Source organism: Colobus angolensis, unplaced genomic scaffold (genome assembly GCF_000951035.1).
Source record: "Colobus angolensis palliatus isolate OR3802 unplaced genomic scaffold, Cang.pa_1.0 Scaffold100, whole genome shotgun sequence".
Lineage (NCBI taxonomy): Eukaryota > Metazoa > Chordata > Mammalia > Primates > Cercopithecidae > Colobus > Colobus angolensis.
In genome coordinates, this window is record NW_012110920.1 from 7,937,720 (window position 1) to 7,958,224 (window position 20,505).

The 20,505-nt window shown below is 41.9% G+C and overlaps 1 protein-coding gene across 2 annotated transcripts in view; it reads right to left on the minus strand.

The window, feature by feature from the left end:
• KCNH1 (potassium channel, voltage gated eag related subfamily H, member 1) overlaps positions 1-20,505 on the minus strand; it is a 457,455-nt gene that overhangs the window by 237,870 nt on the left and 199,080 nt on the right. For both annotated transcript variants that reach the window (XM_011938344.1, XM_011938336.1), the window contains exon 7: positions 15,488-15,917. In XM_011938344.1, coding sequence (XP_011793734.1) covers positions 15,488-15,917 — 430 coding nt within the window. The remainder of the gene's footprint in view (positions 1-15,487; positions 15,918-20,505) is intronic.

Genomic DNA, 20,505 nt, shown 5'->3' on the forward strand with positions numbered 1-20,505 from the left:
CTATCTGCCAGGCGCCATGCCAAGGATTTCACCAACATTACATCTAAGCCTGTCAATCACTCTGCCAATGAAATAGAGCCATCACCTCCTCCATTTTACAGATGAGGAAACTGAAGTTCAGAAAAGAACACCTAGCTTTGGGAACTTTTTAAAGCCACCTAGAGAATGAGTAACTAAGGGGATGTGAGGGGGAGAAGAGGAGACCACCTCCACCGCCTATGTTCATCAGAAGGTTTACCCTGTCTTGACCTCCCTCATGACTCCCCACACCATCAGCTCCTTAAGGAGGCAGAAGCAGAGGCAAAGTAGCAGCACGAGAGGAAGAAGAGCCATCCCTAAAAGGTGACTGTAGGGATCTGGACATAGGACAGGTCTTCGCTACACACAGAGTTGGTACCTGCAGTTGCAACTTATGAATCTCCCAGTTCCTCCACTTCCTAGCTGATTTTAGGCAAATGACTTATCACCTTTCTGGGCCTGTTTTCTTACCTGTAAAATGCGAATAATAGTCCCAACTCACAGGGCTTTGAGGATTACATTAGTCAATATGAGTTAAGAGTAGTCCATAGTAAGTGTCTAATAAATTTTAGCTCTTAATATCATCAACATTGTCATTATCCTGACTGCTCCAAATATAAGAGCAAGGCATCCTGGTACTGTCAAGTACCAGGGACTTGGGGTTAAATCTCCTCCCTTAGTCTGATCAGGATCCAAACGGTCAATGTAGACACCTTCCCAAGTCAAGCACTGGTTTCATAGAGCGAGTTAGTCACCCTTCAGTTCCTGACATGTAGCCCGGAGTCCAGTGAACTGAGACTATTTCCAACAATAAATCGTTCACATTGACAGCTTAGAGCAAGAGAGTTCTGTGTGAGCATCATGTCTTTCATCTCAGGGGAAAAAAAAGGTTGTAAAACTGGCCTACCCTCTCTGTGTTCCCAGTGGGGTTCACAAAAGGGCAGCTGTGGGGTACTGAGGGAGCACTTCAGAAGACTCAAATGTAAGCTCTGTTTCTTCCTGTCAGTAACTGTGTCATGTCTGGAAAATTGATCAACTTTTCTGTGCCTCACCTCTTCAACTGTGTTACGATGGTGATTAAGTGGCATAATGTATGTAAAACACTGTTTGCTCAAAGCAGTATATCAATATAGAGAACTAGAATTAATATTTTCATTCTCCCTAAATCAAATCCACTTAGGCCAGTGTAAAGCCCTTACTCCTCTCAAACCAAACCTCACCTACATACACCTACTTCCTCTTCTAGCTTGGTTTCAGGATCTCAAGGGAGCAGCTGATGGAGGGGGCAAGGGGCGTCACACAAGCCGTCAGGTCTGAACTCCCAGAAGTAAAAGTCATGGGTTCTATTTTCAGCAGGGCTGGCTGTAGAAAGGTCAGCATGTGACCTCATGTGAGTCTTCTCCCTGCCTCAAGCCTTGTGCTCAGCTTATAAGCCTGGGGATAAGAAACAGCCAGGTCTCTAGGGCCCAGATGACTGTGAAAAGCAGGTCAATAATTTCATATGGAGCAAGCAGCAGCCATGTCTGGCTGCCAGGGAATGGTGGCAGACACAGTGCTGGGGAAGGGATGGCAAAATGCTATCGGGGCAGATATCACAGTTCGACACTACATGACTCCTCCCAGACTCAGCTAATATCCTCTAACTCTCAGGATCAAGTACTGGAGAGAAGTGCTTATTATCATTCCACACAGTGACCGTCTTGGTTCCAGCTTTCAGCAGTATCCCAGAAAAATGGATTTCTATAACTACTTCTTATGCCTTCTTGATCACACAGGAATGGGACATCCAGTGGGTGAAATTTTAAAAACAGTATGTCCAAATAGCCTGTCCCTAAAAAAGTCAGGGTTTTGTGAGCTACGTGTGTCACTGACAATTCAGTGTTTTCTCTCACATTCACTCGGATTCTCTCACTGACAGATTTGAGAAGCTCCCCCTGCACTTTTCTGAAGTGAGTGGGAGAAGAAGAGTGGCTCTAGAGCAGGTACTGCTTTTACCTGATACGATGTGAAGACGTAATTACATGGGCAGAACACTCTCACACTGACGCCATGCTGATCAAATTTATGGATAGCTGGAGGCTAGGGAGGTAATAACCAAGGGGGTAGATTAAAGACCAAGATCTTTAAAAATGACACCAAAAGCACAAGCAACAAAAGAGAAAAAATAGAAAAATCAGAATTCATCAAAATGTTAAACTTCTGGCATCAAAGGACACCATCAAAAAAGTGAAAAGGCACTTTCACTTTCTTGCAAATTATGTATCTGACAGATAATCAACCATAAATTTAAAATTGTAACTTGGTTAAAGTGATATCCAACCACATGGATGCAAAAAGGCTGAAACTTATTTATATGAGAGTTCCCAGGAATCACTCAGATAAGAGTGGTAAATGGGAACTCAGGACCATTTCCCAGGGTTATATCTCCAAGTAGTCAGGGCCCAATGGCTCTTCTTAAATGCCAAGAAATTGTACCCAGTGGGGAAGGACTCACTCTACTGGGAATCATGAAGTTTGGTCCAAAATGCCGATTGCCAAAGCAAAGATGGTAGAAATGTGATTTCTCCATATGTAGATGCTTGCCAAGAACAAGTTTTGTCTAGGAACATTGGTATAGGGTGAGATTCTGCATGAGGAGAAGGAAAAGGAGAATGTAGCCCCACCCAGTGTCTTCTGGCCCAAGCTCAAATCAGGGTCTATGAAAAAGGACTGGAAAGAAAAAAAAGCAAGCTGAGTGGAAAAAGCATTCTATTATTGGCAGTATGACGTGATCCTGTTCTGTCCTAGTGCCAGGGCTGAGCACAGGTGGAGGAGGACATTTCCCCCACATTGGAGCAAACTACAGAGTGTCTGCATGTGACTGTGGGTGACACAGAAGAAGTAACATCAGCACTTTGATGGAGAAAAATATCCATCCCAGTGGCGTTGGGGGTTCACATAGCAATTGAGAAACGACGTGGTATGCATCAGTAGTGGCCAGGGAAGGAGAGCAGATGCTACCAGGTGGAAGAACAAGCAGCTATGGTCACCCAGAGTCGCCATGAGATATTACTCTTACTCCTTAAGTCATAAGTTGCGTTCTAATGGTCTTTCTGGTAAGCAACAGAAAAAGAAACTGTGTTTTGTTCCTGCTACTGTGACTCTTTTCCATGTCTATGTTTCCACATTGGTGTAGCCAAGGCAAATGGGGAGACACATTTGGTCAAGTCAAGTCATAGAATTTGGTGCAATAAAAAACCAACCACAAAGGCAGTGGATGGTAGAGGCATGGTTCTTAGTACACCGAGGAAATGAGTGTGAGATTCTTCCTAATCTTAATCTCTGTGAGTGCCCTCACTGGAGTGCTGGTTAATAACTACAGAAAATGAATGGCTAATTATCCATCTGTTCTCACATCATTTCTAAGTGGCTGACACATAGTAGGGTTTTGATAAGTATTTGTGGAGGGGAGAGAGAAAGAGAAGCAAAGATGGAAGGCTTAAATCATACATTCAACAATATGTTCAGAAAGTCTTTTGCTCAGAAATCCTGCTTCCCTTCCACTTGTTAAGGTGCTGGATTCCATCCAAGGCTGCCAGCGCCTGCATGTGAGCACAGCTCAGTATAATTAAACACCTGACCTTCCCAGGAGGGATGGAATCAAAATGACAGCCAGGGGAGAACCTGTGGCTTCTGCCTGTGCCTCGCCTCTCTGCTTGCAAGACTGGGCCAGATGGGTAGTCCCCAACAGCCCCGATCTCTGTGTTTTCACTGCAGGGGTGCCGTCAGTCTGTTCTCTGTTAATTTGAACGTTTGAGCCAGGCTTCATAGGGACTTCTTAGAGTTTACTATAGTTTCCCCAATGGGTGCATTAAAATTCCCTCACACCAAACCCAGGGATCTTTAAGAAGGGGGCCCAGCCCTCATTTATGTGATCAGGAGGAGGGACACCCTACACCCACCCTTGTTCTGGCTCAGTCACCCCCATTCCTGCCCAGACCAGTTCTATTTCCCACCTCCTTCTGCAAGGAGGAACAAAGGATCATCCTCTGACCAGGGTCGGCTCTGCAAGCAGGGCACCTGCAGCTCTGCAGAACTCACTGGTGATTTTTCACATATTAGATTTTGTTTTAAAGCCTTCTGCTCTTTTTGTTCTTCCTACCAAGACCTCTCTCCTTGCCAAACTTTCTTGCAGTGATGGTGGGTTTTTATCACCAGTAGCTGTGATTCAGTGCCAGACCTCTAGCTGATGAGAGCTGAAATTATTCTCTGCCATGCATGCAAAGAGCGTCACAGTGGGGAAAAGTGAAAATGGAAACATTTTGTGAGTCTGCAAAGTCACTGTCAGGTGAGAATTTATGGAGTTGGCTCTAACAGCTTCTCATTCTGCAGTAACCTCATCGGAAGATTTTCTTCTTGATATTTAGTTCTATAAACAAACCCTTATCAAGCTCTTCTTATACAAAGCATTGGGCTGTCCCTATTCTCTGTTACCAGATTTGCATATAACACCTTCTCCCTCCTTTACACACTCATCCAACACCTACCGAAGCCCCTGGTGGAATTGTTGAACCATTCAACCACATTAATGAACAAACAACACACACAAAGGGTAGTTAAAGAAAGGCATTAACATCAACTAGCAGGCCACCTGTGGCCCTGGACTGAACACTAGGCAGAAATGAAGGTTCTGAAAGGGAAGAATCTTTACCTTCATTTATGCCATTTAATTTGCATCGTCTTCATTTTCAGAAGAAGAAACAGTCCCAGGACTTAAGTACTTTGCTGACTATTAAGTAGTGCAGCCAAGATCCATACCCACGCTTGTCTCTTTTGATCCCAGGGATTTTCTATGCTATACAATTTCAAAAATGGAAGTTTTTCTCCTGACCTAAAGGCAGCTAGTTGCACATGCAGCTTGACTGGTTTCATTGGTAGTGGAGATGATTTTCACAAATCATCCTTGTTGTCTAGTTAGCCTCCTTTCTGAGTTGCATCAATTCAAAGGGGGGCTGTCCAAGAGAAAGGGGCAGTCTTTGATGCCAACAAACTGACCACTATCCTGGGCTGTAGCATCTTCTGCCTAAACAAACTGAGTCATATAACCCAGAAATCCCTGGTGGAGTCCTCCAAGTAAAAAACCAAGTCTGCATCTCAGTGACTTTTCTGAATTGAAGACTACGGGATTGAGATCTGGATGTTAAAAAAATTTCATCAAATTGGCCTTACTGCAAAATATTGCAATCCCTGTCTTTTGACACATGGAAAACAGTCAGAGGTGGTCATCAAGCACCAAAAAAAATTTCATCAAATTGGCCTTACTGCAAAATGTTGCAATCCCTGTCTTCTGACGCATAGTAAACAGTCAGAGGTGGTCATCAAGCACCAAAAAAATTCATCAAATTGGCCTTACGGCAAAATGTTGCAATCCCCATCTTTTGACACATGGTAAACAGTCAGAAGTGGTCATCAAGCACTAGCCTACTGCGAAAAGGAGTCTGAGGGGCTGACAAGCCAGAAGACACAAAACAGGTGCTCAACCCCTTTCTGATCAGCGCATCTTTCTTTCTGCCCACTATTTGGCAGCAAGGGGTTGCGGCTGCTTTTTCTGCAGCATTCAGCTCCCAGGTTCCTGCATCAGTGTCCTGCTCATTGCTGTCAGTGACTGGGGTGGCAGCACAGACTGGTGGAAAGACAATGAGATTGGGAGACAGAGATCTGGGTTTGCATTGTGCCTGCACCATTCACAAGAAGGTTGACCGAGGGAAAGAGAATTGACCTCCCTGAGCCTTAGTTTCCTCACCTATAAAACTAGGATAATAACACCTGTGACATAAGGGTTGGGACAGGTGAATAAAGAATGTGTGTAATGTGCTCTGCACACAGTATATGTTCAATCATTCATCATCATTAATACTGCTATTACTTACCTATCATTGTAAGTGATGCAAATCCTAACCATTATTCACTGGTCAAGTAAAATCTCTCCTCTTTTATGCCACATTCACTTCCATATTACACAAAAGATCACCATCTTCCTAGAAATCTGAAAGCTTACTCCAGGAACACTTAGTGCTTTCCAGCTGCACATGGTTTTCCTACTTGCACTTGTGTAGATTGTAAGTTAACTGTAGAGGAAATATCATATTTTCTCTCTCTTTCTCCATTCATTCTATATTTATTGAGCCCACTGTGGACCATGGATTGGCTCACACAGCCCCTGACCTAAGCAGCTTGAAGTCTGGTTGTGAAAACATCAGCACACAGATGCAACATGATAAATCTTAGAAAAGCCTCAGGTGCCTGGCCCACGGCTCTTCCCAAATAAATGGGGTATATACTGCCTGACCCCTCCTTGACCTCCTCACTGGGGAGACGCCCTGCATGTGTGCCCATAACAAGCTGTCCTTTCCTTAGTGGAGACTCATCTCATTGACTCATCTGGCTCCCTTACCAGACTCCAAGCAATGGGAAGGCAGAGCTTGTCGGCCGCATTAACTGCTTCATCCTCAGTATGGCACACAGTGCTTGGCACATGACACACTCAGCTGAGCCCAGAGGTACTCAGCTACACTGTTGATTAATTGAGGTTCTGGAGAACTGCAGGTAAATATAATATTTGTTTTCTCAAGGACCATACTTATTGATGTATTTTTAGAAACTATTTCCTGGTGGGCTTTCCTCCTCCCACCAATTTTAAAGAAGGAAAGGAGAATTCTTTTCTCCTCTGTGTGATTTCTCTATAGCTGCCTGTAGTTGTCAGTCTAGCAGTTGAGAGCCACAATAAATGCTTGCCAAAAAGCAGCTGAAGAAGTGTGAAATGTGATTAATCAAGTTACTCTGCTTAAAGTAGAATAGAGACTTTTACCACTCTTTGCCCACCTTCACCCCTTCTGCTCAAGCTTCAAGGACACCCTACAAAGGAATCAGCTTCTGCAATCTACTGACATAACTGTGGCCTGTGGCTACCAGTACCAACTGCTGTCACGGAGATCTGCAAGAGCAAGCATAGCACTGGCTGGGAGTCATGAGGCTGGTTCTGTTTCTCACTAGCTGGGTGACCTTTGACAAATTACTCCACAGATTCTTTATCCATAACATGGGGAGAACACTACTTGCCCTGTGGAGTATTGTGAGTTTCAAAGGAGACAGCAGACATAGAAGCAAAATATTACTAGAAACAAAGGATTGGATTTTAGCAACATCTCCATATTATAATTGACATTTGAATTAAAATTATATTTTTAAAAAGAAGGAAAGGAATTTTTCAAATAATGTGGGTACCTATAAGATCAGAACAATGACCCTTAGCGGTTGGCATTCCATCATCAAAGCTTCTGAACATTTAAAACTTGTTGTAAATTCCTCTGCCCAGTGCAGTAATCCAACTATGAACAAGGCTGATATACTCCCATAATACACACAAGATATTTTGTCACCATAATTATAGTTCAAAATAATAGAGATATCTTCCACCCCTCTCCTGCAGTCTCTCCACTGCCCTCTTTCTCTCCCTGATTCTTTACCCTGCATCCCCCGACCACACACACATCACAAAGAACATTTTCTCCTGCCAAATCCCAAAATAATCAACAAGGAAAGCAACAAGACAAAGGGAATGACTTTGTCAGATGAAACTGAAGACAAAACCCAGTCCAGCCACCTCTCAAACTGTGACCTTAAGTAAGTTATTTCACGTCTCTGAACTCAGTTTTCTGATCTGCCAAACAGGGATAAGAAAGCCTATTTATAAAAGTTACAGGGTAGTGAAAACTTCCCAGCATGACCTGGCATGTCTTGGGGCACTCAGTGCATGACTATCTGTAGTCTTTTCTCCCCTTCTCCAAGGGGATCACTCCTGCTGCTCCTGTTACCATGTCCTGTCCGGTGAAGATCCTGCCAGTCAAGCCTGAACAGTGAAGCCTGGGAGGACTTCCCAACCACACAGAATGACTTCCTACTTAAGGGTTTCCCAAAACTTGCTCTGCACTCAGGTCAATTTTTTTTTTTAAGAAGCTTTGTATCTAAGGAACCTCACATCCAGATATACTTACATTTAATGACCTGTACTTTAAACACTGTAAGGTACCTGATATTTTATGCAAGTTCAATTCTCTTAAAGTAGAGCATACCCAAAGGACGAACAAATAGTTGAGAAACACCATTGTTTGTTGGGTCCTATAATTGTGCTGCAAGAGAAGAAACAGAGGGGCAAGGAGAGAGTTATCATTGTTTAAACACTCTGCATGGAAGCACTAGGCTAGGTATTTTGGTACTTCACATCATTTTGTTTTTGCATCCCCAATTGGTACCTCCATTTTCAGTTAAGGAACCTGCCAAAGGTCAAAGCATTCATCATGGGCAGAGGTGGGCCTGAAAGCTAGAACTGACTAGTTCCAAAATGTAGGCTCTTTCCCACATTACAGCAGCCTAGGAACAAAAGAGAAGAGAAAGAACAAGACGACCCACAAGTCCCACCCTCAGGAAGCTTAGAGCCTCACCAGAGCTGGAGAGGCAAATAGCAGGCAAAAAAGATAGCCATGATGTCACAAGAATGTTCACAGAGCAGTGTAAAGTGAATCCAAGTGAATAAATCCAAAATAGGGTCCAACAAAGGGTTATAAACAGGGTGGGAGTAACCAGAGTTTTCTGGAGAAGGGGAGAAAGCAATATGGAAGACAGAAAGTAATCTAAGGTTGTCTAAAATGGGGGCACCCAACTGAAACGCATAGTAGTAGGCAGAACTTTTTTGGAAAAAAAAACAACAGGTTATAAAGAAAAAATCAAGCTGATTGCTGGCTACAAAAGAACTCTAACGATAAATTGGAAATGAAAGGCTATTTCTCCTATAACATTCTGAACACTGCCCCATTCCCAAAATAAATATAAACCAAAAATGAAATTAAACAGCATTCTCATGCTCCCGAGAAGGGAGTAGCAATTACTACTTTCTTTCTTTTTTTTTTTTTCTAATTACAAAAAAGAAAAAGTTAACTGGGAAGAGCAAGAAACAAACACTGTTATTAATAACAATAAATCATGACATCTGAACGTTAAATTTCAAATTTTTCCAAAACGTTGTTATATATTATTATCTCATTTAATTTTCACTTCGGCCAAGTGAGATTGTCAGGAAAGCCTCTTAACTCTAATTCACAAAAATAGAGGATACAGCCCAAAGCACAGAGCAGATCTAAGATTTGAATCAAAGTCTCTCAACTAGAAATATAAAGACAAAGCTCCAACAAGCTCTTCCTGCTGTGGAGGACTAATGTTTCCTAGTATCAATTGACAGAATAGGACTATGAGGAGAAGAAGGAGAGTTGAGGCTGACACTACTGGTCATCCCCCCATATCAATTTTCCTTGTATATATTATTGTATTTCTACTCAGGCACATGACCACTCAGAATAAATACTGTATTTCTATATTTCCCAGCTTCCCTTCCCAGTGTGGCTAGATTATCAAGTTCCAGCCAATGTGATGTGAACAAAAGTGATAGACAACTTCCTAGTCTTGTTCTCAAAAGTAAGTAGTATGGCCAGCTTTCCCCTTCCTTTTCTTTCTACTTTCTGGAATAAGAACATATGGCTGGGGAAAAAAAAAAAAAAAAGCCATATGGGATCCCAATATGAAAGTCATGTGTTGAATATAGCAGAGAAACCTGGGTCTCTGATGACTGCAGAGTAGCCAGATCAACCCTAAACTTTTAGAAAATTTTGTTCATGCCACTTTGGGTCCCTGTCCAACAGCAGAACCCATATCCTACTTTTTAAAAAGTGTTGCCAATAGCACTGAAGCACTGAAGACGCCTTCCAAAATATCGAGGTCTTCTCAATTGCTCTGATTCAAGAAGTCAGTAAACATTTACTAAGAGTCCACCATGTGTCGGAAGTCTCCTAAGAATATCATTACAGCCTCCTGGCAGTTGTGACCCACATGGTTTCAGAAAAATCAGTATGTTGGTACAGAATGCGAAAAGGGATACTCAGCAAAAGTGAAATGGAAAGAAACAAGAAATCTTTAAATAACGTCACAAAGGAGGCAGGGGAAAAGCCCATATTTGAATGCAAGTGACAATCCAAGCTGAAGTGAGGCCACAAAGGATACTGCTGGGCTACAAGTAGGTGAGGTAATGGGGTCAAGTGTTCAGCAGTGCACGTAAGTAGTGTCTCTTCCTCCCAGGCAAGAAGGCAATAGAAGGAAACACTAGGGTGGGCCCAGTTGCTGTCTGGGAGTTTCCAGGCCTGAGGGAGAGGTTACCTAAAGCATTGATCGGGATGGTATCTGGCCCAGTAGAACTAGAAGGAGAGACGAGAACTGGACCAAGGAAATGCTCATGAGAGTCCCTTTAGCTGACACTCAGCTAGAGTTTTAAGGACCTAAAGTGGGAAGAGAACTGGGAAGAGAAATGAATTCAAAGAGACAGGTGTTGTGCAGTGCTGAGGTAGGAGACTAAATATTAGGCTTGGGGGTGGAGAGTGTCTGGAGTAGGAGTACATTGTCTAGACCCCCTACCATTAGCAGACAGAAAGGAAATAGATGTGGCTGACTTAAAATGACAGGATGACGGCAATGACATTATGAGAAGAGAATCAGAAAAGTGCAAAGCCCATATTTAGAAAATGGAAACTATCTCTTTGCCATCAAATTATCCCTGGAGAGTTCCCCCAAACAGGGTCAGGTCCCTAACCTGAGACTTCCCACATAAAAGGACTCTTCCCCTGACAATTCTTCTTCCTTTGAGGGATTCCTCAAAGGCCAGGGAAAGGATCAGCCACAGTGAAGACTCCATCTCTAGGTCCTTGTTGCTGGCTGCTGGGCTGACAGGGTCTGTCTCTGTCCTTCCTATCCACCTCCACCACCCATACTGTCAGCTCCTTAAGAGCACCAACTATGGTGTTAAGTCACCAAATCCTTAGCACTTAGCCTGGCATCTGTTGGTGCGTGGGGGGACACTCAGTATGTGCCTGTTGAATGGGGGACATTCTCTCCTAGATGTCACACAGAGGACTGGCATGGACTTGTGCTTCTCTTGGCATTACCAATGCATAGGAGAGACTATATGGGAGAAAATGAGTCCACTCACCATACCCTATAGTCAGCCCCTGCCAGGGACAACCACAGATCTACACAGGGAAGGCAGGGAAACCAGGGCAAAAGCTGGCTTGCCCCAATCCAGGCCAAGACCCCAGAATGGAAATTAGACATAAAACCAGGCACTTGGAGACATTGTAGATCACCTAAATCCACAACTAATCACAAAAGCTCATTTTAGTCAACAGTTTTCACCCTTCTTTTTTTTTTTTTTTTTTTTTGAGACGGAGTCTTGCTCTGTCGCCGGGCTGGAGTGCAGTGGCCAGATCTCAGCTCACTGCAAGCTCCGCCTCCCGGGTTTACGCCATTCTCCTGCCTCAGCCTCCCGAGTAGCTGGGACTACAGGCGCCCGCCACCTCGCCCGGCTAGTTTTTTTTTTTGCATTTTTTAGTAGAGACGGGGTTTCACCATGTTAGCCAGGATGGTCTCAATCTCCTGACCTCGTGATCCGCCCGTCTCGGCCTCCCAAAGTGCTGGGATTACAGGCTTGAGCCACCGCGCCCGGCCTCACCCTTCTTAAAGCAATTTCTTCTCAGAACTGAAAAAAGGTAGGCTAGCTTGAAAATATGTAGTTTTCCTGCCGCATGTCATCCTCTGGGGAATTAGCCAAGTTGTAATGAGATGTTCAGAGCAGACAGGGGAGGTAATAGAAAGCTCGGATAATCTATATTATGGCTAATACACTGCAATAAGATAGCCAAGAAACACTATTACTAAGGCATATAAAATTCAGTGCAAAGAGGAGAAAATCATTAACACACCCAGCACTCCAAAAACCCACTGGCTTTTTGTCTCTTTTTACCCCTTAAGGAGTGCTAGGCCTGACTACCAGAGTGACCTGGTGGTAGTCAGGGAGGGAGACAGCACTGAGCATTTGATGTAAGTGCAGGCTGTGGTCAATGCTCCCCATTACTAGAGATCCCAAATCTGATGTCAGTCTAATCCCATGAGCCGTACAGGAAGGAAGTCGGTGTATACATGTGTATGCACAGGCAAAAAAAGGTAAAAGAGAACCCTGTAAATCTAGTAAGACATCAGTAGTTGTCCTGAACAAACATTGTTTGGAGTATAAATTTACAAGGATAATTACCAATGCATTACACCAAGTGCAGTAACTTTCTTGTTAGCACAATTTGGCAGATGTGTGTCACATGGAAAGTGAAACAGCTGAAACTGTGACAGGTTGCTGAAAAATGGCTGGTTTCCTAAGCACCCAGTCCTCTGAGTCTGTACCATAATCTTGTTCTTAAAATGACAACAACAACAAACAAGCAAAGAAAAAGTTTCCACTGCAGAAACTGCTGGCTTGCTAAAATCTATGAAGTGAATTTTCAGTGCCTAAGTGTGGAGAGACTGTTAGGGTCTGTGTCATTAGACCACGCTACCACAGGAGAGAGATCTGGATCTGAATCCTGTCTCTCCTGTCTACCAGTCCCAGGTTCTTGGGAAAGTGAGTTAACTTCTATGAGCCTTCATTTCCTTATAAAATGGAGAAAACAATCTCTAACATATACTGTTGTCATGAGCAGAAAAAATTGTGTATAGAGTATTTTGTATAGTGTCTGGCAAATAATAAGTGTTCAAGGAAATGGTGTTAAGTAGACTTGCTTAACTAAACATCATCCTTGGCTGCATAATGCAGAGGTGACTACCCATGTATTTTCCTTTTTTCAAAAAAGAAGTGGGCTAGGCGTGGTGGCTCACACCTGTAATCCCAGCACTTTGGGAGGCCAAGGAAGGTGGATCACCTGAGGTCAGGAGTTCGAGACCAGTCTGGCCAACATGGTGAAACCCCATCTCTACTAAAAATATAAAAATTAGCCAGGTATTATGGCACGTGCCTATAAGCCCAGCTACTTGGGAGGCTAAGGCAGGAGAATCACTTGAACCCAAGAGGCAGAGGTTGCAGTGAGCCCATCATACCATTGCACTGCAGCCTGGGCAACAGAGTGAGACTCTTGTCTCAAAAAAAAAAAAAAAAAGAGAGAAAGAGAGAGACAGAAGAGAGAAGAAGAAGAAGGGAAAGAGATAAGAGAGAAGAGAAAGAGAAGAAAGACAGAGAGAGAAAGTGACAGAGAGAAAAAAAGAAAGAGAGAGAGAGAGATCACCTGACTCTCAGAAGGTGGGAATAGAAAAGAGGGGGTAATAATTGAAGTTTTCCCCAGAGACTATACCCAAGAAATTGTGCTTTCCATAGATGAATCATTTTGGGAAAAACCAAACAACAAACAAACAAACAAAACCCAACTGTTTATCCTTACTATATACCACCATGCCACCAGAACTATTTTCTTTCAGGTAAGAAGTTGCAGGGAAATCTCATATTTGAAAGCCTTTTGCGAGTCCATAAAATGTGACCCATTTCCTAAATGACCACTCTTAGCAAATTTTCCGTAATGGATATAACAAGGTATTTTGATTGACAAAGTGGCTCATCTCTCCCTCCCTCTAAGAGAAGGAAATCAAATCATGTCCTAAGCATGGTGCATCTGGTTGTTTATTTTGTGAGCCCCAAGGCTCACAAAAATGCTGTAAGTAAGCACTGCCTAGGAAATACATGCAGTTAAGGCTGAAACAGTTCCAGAAGAGAAAAGATCTTAAATCCTTTTCTGTGACATGAGAAAGCACCTCAAATTCTAATTAAGATGAAGCAATTAGCCACCCACAGATCCTTAACACTGCTTCCCATGGCCAGGCAATCATCTCTATTAAAACCCATTTTAAAGTAAGGAACAAACCCAAAGCTCCATAGGCACACACTTCCCACAAATCAATTACCCCCTTAGACACATTCCTTAAATACTCTCAGGAAAACTCTGCCTGCAGAGAGGGCTTTTATGAAAGGACTCCATCAGACATGATGAGGCTGTTGCAAAAAAGGAGGTACCAAGCAGCAAATGTGACAATTTGAGGTAATAAAATCCACTCACAAAGCAGGATGCTGAATCTCTGGTCAGCTGGACAAAGCAAGGCAAGCTGAAGCCTCAGGTTTCCCTGGTCAGTATAACAATTTGTCAACTCCATCCTAAAGGAGTACATCAAGTGAAACAGTTTCTGCCTACTGAAACAAGAATCCAAGAGTTTTTACGTGTGCTCAGACCTGTCTAAACTGAAGTTTCACCAGAGGACTGTCTTCTCACACCTCAATTTGTCATTGAAGTGCCCACAGGGTGCACTTGGCAGTTTCACAATGAGTCCAATCCACTCAAACTTGTTTGCTTTCTCCATCCCAGTTAGGTCCCTTCCTACATAAGACTCCCTTTAATGAGGGGAATTCATTGTTGTCTGCAGCCACAAGTTGCTTCTACACTCAGCAATAGAACAGCTATGCAACGGTCAGTAAGTCAATAAGATCTAAGTATCTTTCTCAAGAACTAAGGTTGTTTCTCAATCCAATAAAGTTACTCCAATAACCTATTACTTCTCAACTGAACAAGAGCCTTTCTTCCCTCTGTGTCTGTGGATATTTTTTTGAGTTGGAAAATTTCCCATCAAGCAAGACATCAAAAATATTGATCTAGACCATCACTGTCCAGATGATTAAATTTAAATTTTTCCTAGGAGCTACTTTTAAAAGGAAAATGAAACAAATTAAATTAATTCTAAGAGAATATTTTGCTTAACCGATACATCCCAGAAATATTACCATTTCAATATACAATCAATATAAAACATAATTAATGAGATGTTTTGCATTCATTTTTCATACATTCTTTTTCTCATACTATATTAGACTATGCTGAGCTAGAGCTACGTTCAAATTGACATGTAGCAAGATGGATATAGTTAACAATACTGTAATGCCTACAGGAAATTTGCTGGGAGAGCAGATTTCAAGTGCTTTTACCAAAAAAAAGGTAATGATGTAAAGGAATGGATATGTTAATTTGCTTCACTGTCATAATCATTTCACTATATCAAAACATCTCATTGTATACCTTAAATATATATAATTTTTATTAAAAAGAAAAAAATTGACATGAAAAGACTTCCATAACTCACTGTTCTATGAATAGTTTACCAAAGTGTGTATGCAGCAAGGTCTCATTTTAAGTTTATAAAAATCTGTATGTATTCAGATATGCAAAGAAAATAGTCTGTAAGGGAAGACACCAACAGTATTAGTAGTTATCTCTGAGAGGTAGAATTATGGATAGTCTTTACTTTCTAATTTGCACTCTTTTGTATTTTCTAAATTTTTTTGCAGTAAGCATATACTGCTTTAATTATCAAAGTAACTATAAGCCTAGTCTTTAAAAAAATCTCTCCCTTGTTTTAAGTTATTATTCCCCTGATCCTGCTGGCACTATAGCCATTCCCCTACTTCCAGCTAACAGAAGAGATGGCCAAACAGCATGACCTTACCACCCCCACCCAGCACTGTCATACTTACAGCCAATCATCATGATGGCCACTGCAAAGATCTTCTCAATGTCTGTGGATGGGGCGATGTTCCCAAAGCCCACACTGGTGAGGCTGGTCATTGTGAAATACAACGAGGAGATGTAGACAGAATTCTTGCTGGGACCACCTTCCCACTTCCCTGAGCCAGACCCATTAAACTGGTAAGGGGTGCCAATGTCCATCGCTAGTTGGTACAGCCAGCTGTTGTTGCGGATTGTCTTGGTGTCCTCGTCAAAGATCTCATAGTCCCCAATGCTGTACCAGATGCAGGCCATCCAGTGTGCAGCCAGCCCAAACACACACACCAGCAGGACCAGCACAGCAGCTCCATATTCAATGTAGTGGTCCAGCTTACGGGCCACTCGCCCAAGACGGAGCAGCCGGACAACTTTTAGAGAGCTGAACAGGCTGCTGATGCCCTGGGAGAAGAGGAACACAGCGTCAGGGCCAAAGAACCAAAGATTCTACTCTCGTCCCCTCCGCCCCACTTGGGCCATTATTTTAAGCATAGTATATTTCCACGAGATGCAATATTATGCAACCCTTAAAAAAAGTAAAATTAGAATTTTATTCCAAGATATATGAAATGAAAATTCCCATTAGCATTTTCTTTTTTTTTGTTTGTTTTTTTTTTTTTTGAGATGGAGTCTCGCTCTGTCGCCCAGGCTGGAGTGCAGTGGCCGGATCTCAGCTCACTGCAAGCTCCGCCTCCCGGGTTCACGCCATTCTCCTGCCTCAGCCTCCCGTGTAGCTGGGACTACAGGCGCCCGCCACCTCGCCCGGCTAGTTTTTTGTATTTTTTTTTTTTTTAGTAGAAACGGGGTTTCACCGTGTTAGCCAGGATGGTCTCGATCTCCTGACCTCGTGATCTGCCCGTCTCGGCCTCCCAAAGTGCTGGGATTACAGGCTTGAGCCACCGCACCCGGCCAGCATTTTCTACTTCCATTAAAAAGCAAGTAAGCAAGCAGACAAAACAAATAGAATTAGAATTATATTGTACATAATAAACAAATATATGTGGGCATCTTTCCATATCATTACTTACTTTAAAAAATTTTAAGGGTTGTGTAATATTTCATCTCATGGAAATGAGATATTGCATAATATGAAAAAATTTTAAGGGTTGCATAACATTTATTTCATATTGCATAACATTTCATCCAAATTATATTGTGCATAAGTATGCAAATATATATGTGCTGAAAATGGTTGGGAAGTACACCAAAATATTAATAGAGGTTATTGCTGCATTAGCAAGTTATGAAATTACAGGCAATTTTATATTTTGTATATATTTTTGTTATATTTACTTAATTTCTATAATATTATTTATAATTTTAAAAAATAAGTTTATAAATTTAAAAACAAATACAATTTTTGAAAAGCTAAAAATAAAGAAATAGCTGAGAAGAATAAAAGACTGAGATTCTGTTTCCTCAGAAACATTATAAATTCTTAGAAGGCCATATCACTTCTGTCAGGCCAGGGATTAAACAATCAGACACCACCTACTTAAACACAATCAGTCAAGGAATCTAAAAGCTAGAAGGAACCTTCTGGTTTCATCTGGTCAAGCCTCTTCCCTTCTGGCTAGCATCCACTGATCACACCAGGCCAGGTCTATTCTCCAAATAGTAGTTTTCTAGGGAACAGCATTGTGGTAGTGAAAAAAACACTTGAGTACAAACCTGGAAAATGGGGTCTGAGACCAACATAAACTACTAACTTGCTGTGAATTTGGATAATTCAGTTACCTCTCGGTTCTCTTCTTTAGACAATGGGAGGTGGGTTGAGGCTCTCTAAGTCTTCTCCATACACTAACATACTCTTATTACCAAAGATAGCTGAAACATATTGCAGAAGCCATATCATTTAAAACCCCAAACCTAAGGTGTTCTAACGTGATTCCAAGATGTACGCAAGTGAAGTTTCTGTTAGCTTTTTTCTACCTCCATTACAAAGCAAATAAACAAGCAAACAAAACAGACATTTGAGTCAAGACTTTGTCCTCCCTTATATAGCAAAAATCCAAGAAAGGATGATGTCCTTCACCAAGTAGATTGAATTACTTTTCATTATTTTAAACACTAACAGTTTCAATGTTACTGCTATTCTCTCTTGTCCACTGTCCCTTTAATAACAACACTCCAAGGATCAAGTTATGTCACAGACAAAAGGAAAATGTACAAATGCTTTTTGATGAACCTATGCCAGAGATCCACCAAGAGGCTTTTCCTCATCCTAGATACACAGTTAAACTATATTTTGCAGCTTCTTCCATCTGGGTAGTTCCTGGGGACTAGTTCTTGCCAATGGAATGTGAGGTGAAATATGTCACTTCCAGGCCATGGCAGTTAATAAGTGTGCTTTCTCTACATGCTTCTCCTCCCCTAGCACATCTTCCACGTGAGTCTAGCATGACTGTGAGGCCATGCATTGAATGAAGGTGGACCCATAGCATGAAAAGAGCCTGGGTCCCGGAAGGACTATGTGGAACATCCCTTCCCCCAAAATCAATTTGAATTGTATTGTGATGTAAATGAGAAAGAAACCTCTGAAATAAGCCACTGGAACTTTGGGGAACATTTGTTACAGCAGCTAGTATTTGCCTTCCCTGACAAATACAGAACCCCTCTGTCACATGAACACGTAAACCATACATAGCATAGCCTTGTCAATACAGACCATACATCAGGTTGCCACACAAATTATCTTTGTTGAGGTGAGGATGGAAGAGGTGAGATTTATTGCCCTTTAAAAAAAAACTGACAAGTTTGTAGCCATAAAACCTTCAACCATTCTTGTCCAACATACACCAACAAATGGCTAGATGCAAGAATAAGAATAGATTTTTGTAGGCCAAGGAACTACATCTCCAGGGTCAGTCTCATCCAAACCGTTTTTAACAAACCTTACTTTTGGCATGCCCAATATTCCTCCTCTGGGTCTCTTTTTTCCCTATCTGTGTTTTTCTCAAAAACCCACTATGTAAAAAGGGCTGAGAAAATTCCTTATACTAAGGCACAAAAGACTAATGAGGATAAATGGACATCCTTTCTTTATAGGCATTTACATTCTAACAGAGGAGAAAACCTTGAGAAACCAACTTCCAACAGTGGAATTAAAAGTACCCACAGCCTGCATGGAGGAGATATTTTGGGAGGCAAAGGAGTGTTTTTGATGACTCAGAAATCAAACACCACATAAGCAGCCACCTACTCTCCACCTCTTCATAAGGAGGTCCCTGAAATCATCTTTCAAACAGTTCTGCTCTGAAGCAGAACTTATTGCCCAGGGCAAAATGGCCTTGTCAGTTTTCCTTACTTGTATTCAGTTCAAAGCAACATTTATGTAGAACCCAGTATGTACTCTTTGTGCTAATGCTATAGAGAAGAGATTAAACCGACAGTGTCTTTTTCTTCTTGTTCACTATTGTATTTCCAACACCTAGAATATGGAAGGTGCTCAATAGGGAGAAAATGAGGAAGAATCAAAAGCATAATAATAGTGAGAGATACAAGACACGATAACTGAAAATATATTTCTGCCTAATAATTGCAGAATTGGAGAGCTAAGAGGGACCATAGAATTCACCTAGGCCAATTCTTCTGAGTTCAGCAATTTCTTCTAGACCACCTTTAAGAAATGGTCATCCAGCCTCTCCTAGACCACTCCCACTCCTACTACCTCTGAAGAGCAGACTTCTGTGGCAGTCATTCATAGAGATAAACTGCCACTGGGGGTTCCATCATCTTTCTTATCTCCCTCTTACTTCATCCTTTCTCCATCCTTCCTCAGTGGCCACCACAGTCCATGCAATTACTACCCAAAGGCCATGCTATCCTCTAGCCATACACTCAAAGTGTTGCAAGCATCCCACATTGTGGAGGCACAATTGCACGACTGTGCCTGCTCAGACTGGTCCTTCAGTCCAGAATGCTCAGCATTCCTGTTTTGCATACTAGTGAGTCTTCATGTTTGTCACCAACTCCAACCAAGCACCAACTCCTCCATGTGTCCATAAGTATTCTATATTCGTTATCACTTGAACACTTTGCCTTGCATTAATTTCCTGTACCTGTTTCCCCAACTACATCAGGAACTATACCTTTCTGAAGGCAGAAGCCACTTTTTATTCATTTTAGAAGCCCCGTGTATTCAGCATGTGTTGTGTTGAATAACGTCCCCACAAAAATCCATGTCCTTCCTAGAACCTCAGAATGTGACCTCATTTGGAAAAAGGATCATTGCAGGTATAGTTAGCTAAGACGAGGTCATACTGAAATAGGGTAGATCTTTAATCCAGTATTACTGGTGTCCTTATAAGAAGAGAAGAGATGGATACAGAGGGAAAATAGCATGTAACAGATGCAGATACAAGGACTGGAGTGATGCAGATACAGATTGGAGGGAGGTATCTTCAAGTTAAGGAATGCCAAAAATTGCCATCATTACTAGAGGCTAAGAGAAAGGCATGCAATAGATTCTCCCCATGGCTCTGCCAACACCTTGATTTTAGCCTGCTAGCCTCCAGAACTGTAAGAGAATAAATTTATGCAGTAACATGCTACAGCAGCCCTAGGGAATGAATACACCCATACAAGGTCTAGCGCCCAGTGCCTTTGCAGAAAGGGTCTTCAATATTTTCTAAACTAAATTGAAGTTTGAATTATTATACAATTCTTTCTTGTTATAAAGAGCCCCTGAAACAATAAAAAACAAGCATTTTTTTCATTGTGTTGTTTATCTATGTGTACGCTGATACTCTACTACACGGTTGTTGCGTAAGTTCTCTTTTACTGCATTAGCAGCTGGAATTCTAGTTGTTTAAAAGCATTTTAAGCTATTAATTTGAGATTTTTTTTCTTTACTTGCCTGAGTTCAGTAAATGAGATAAATTAAAAAAAATACTCCAAACATTTTTATTTTATTTTAGTACACTAAAAACATGAGACTTCTTGCATCAGAAAACACACCTCACCCCTTGGCTGTCAGAGCTTCTGCACA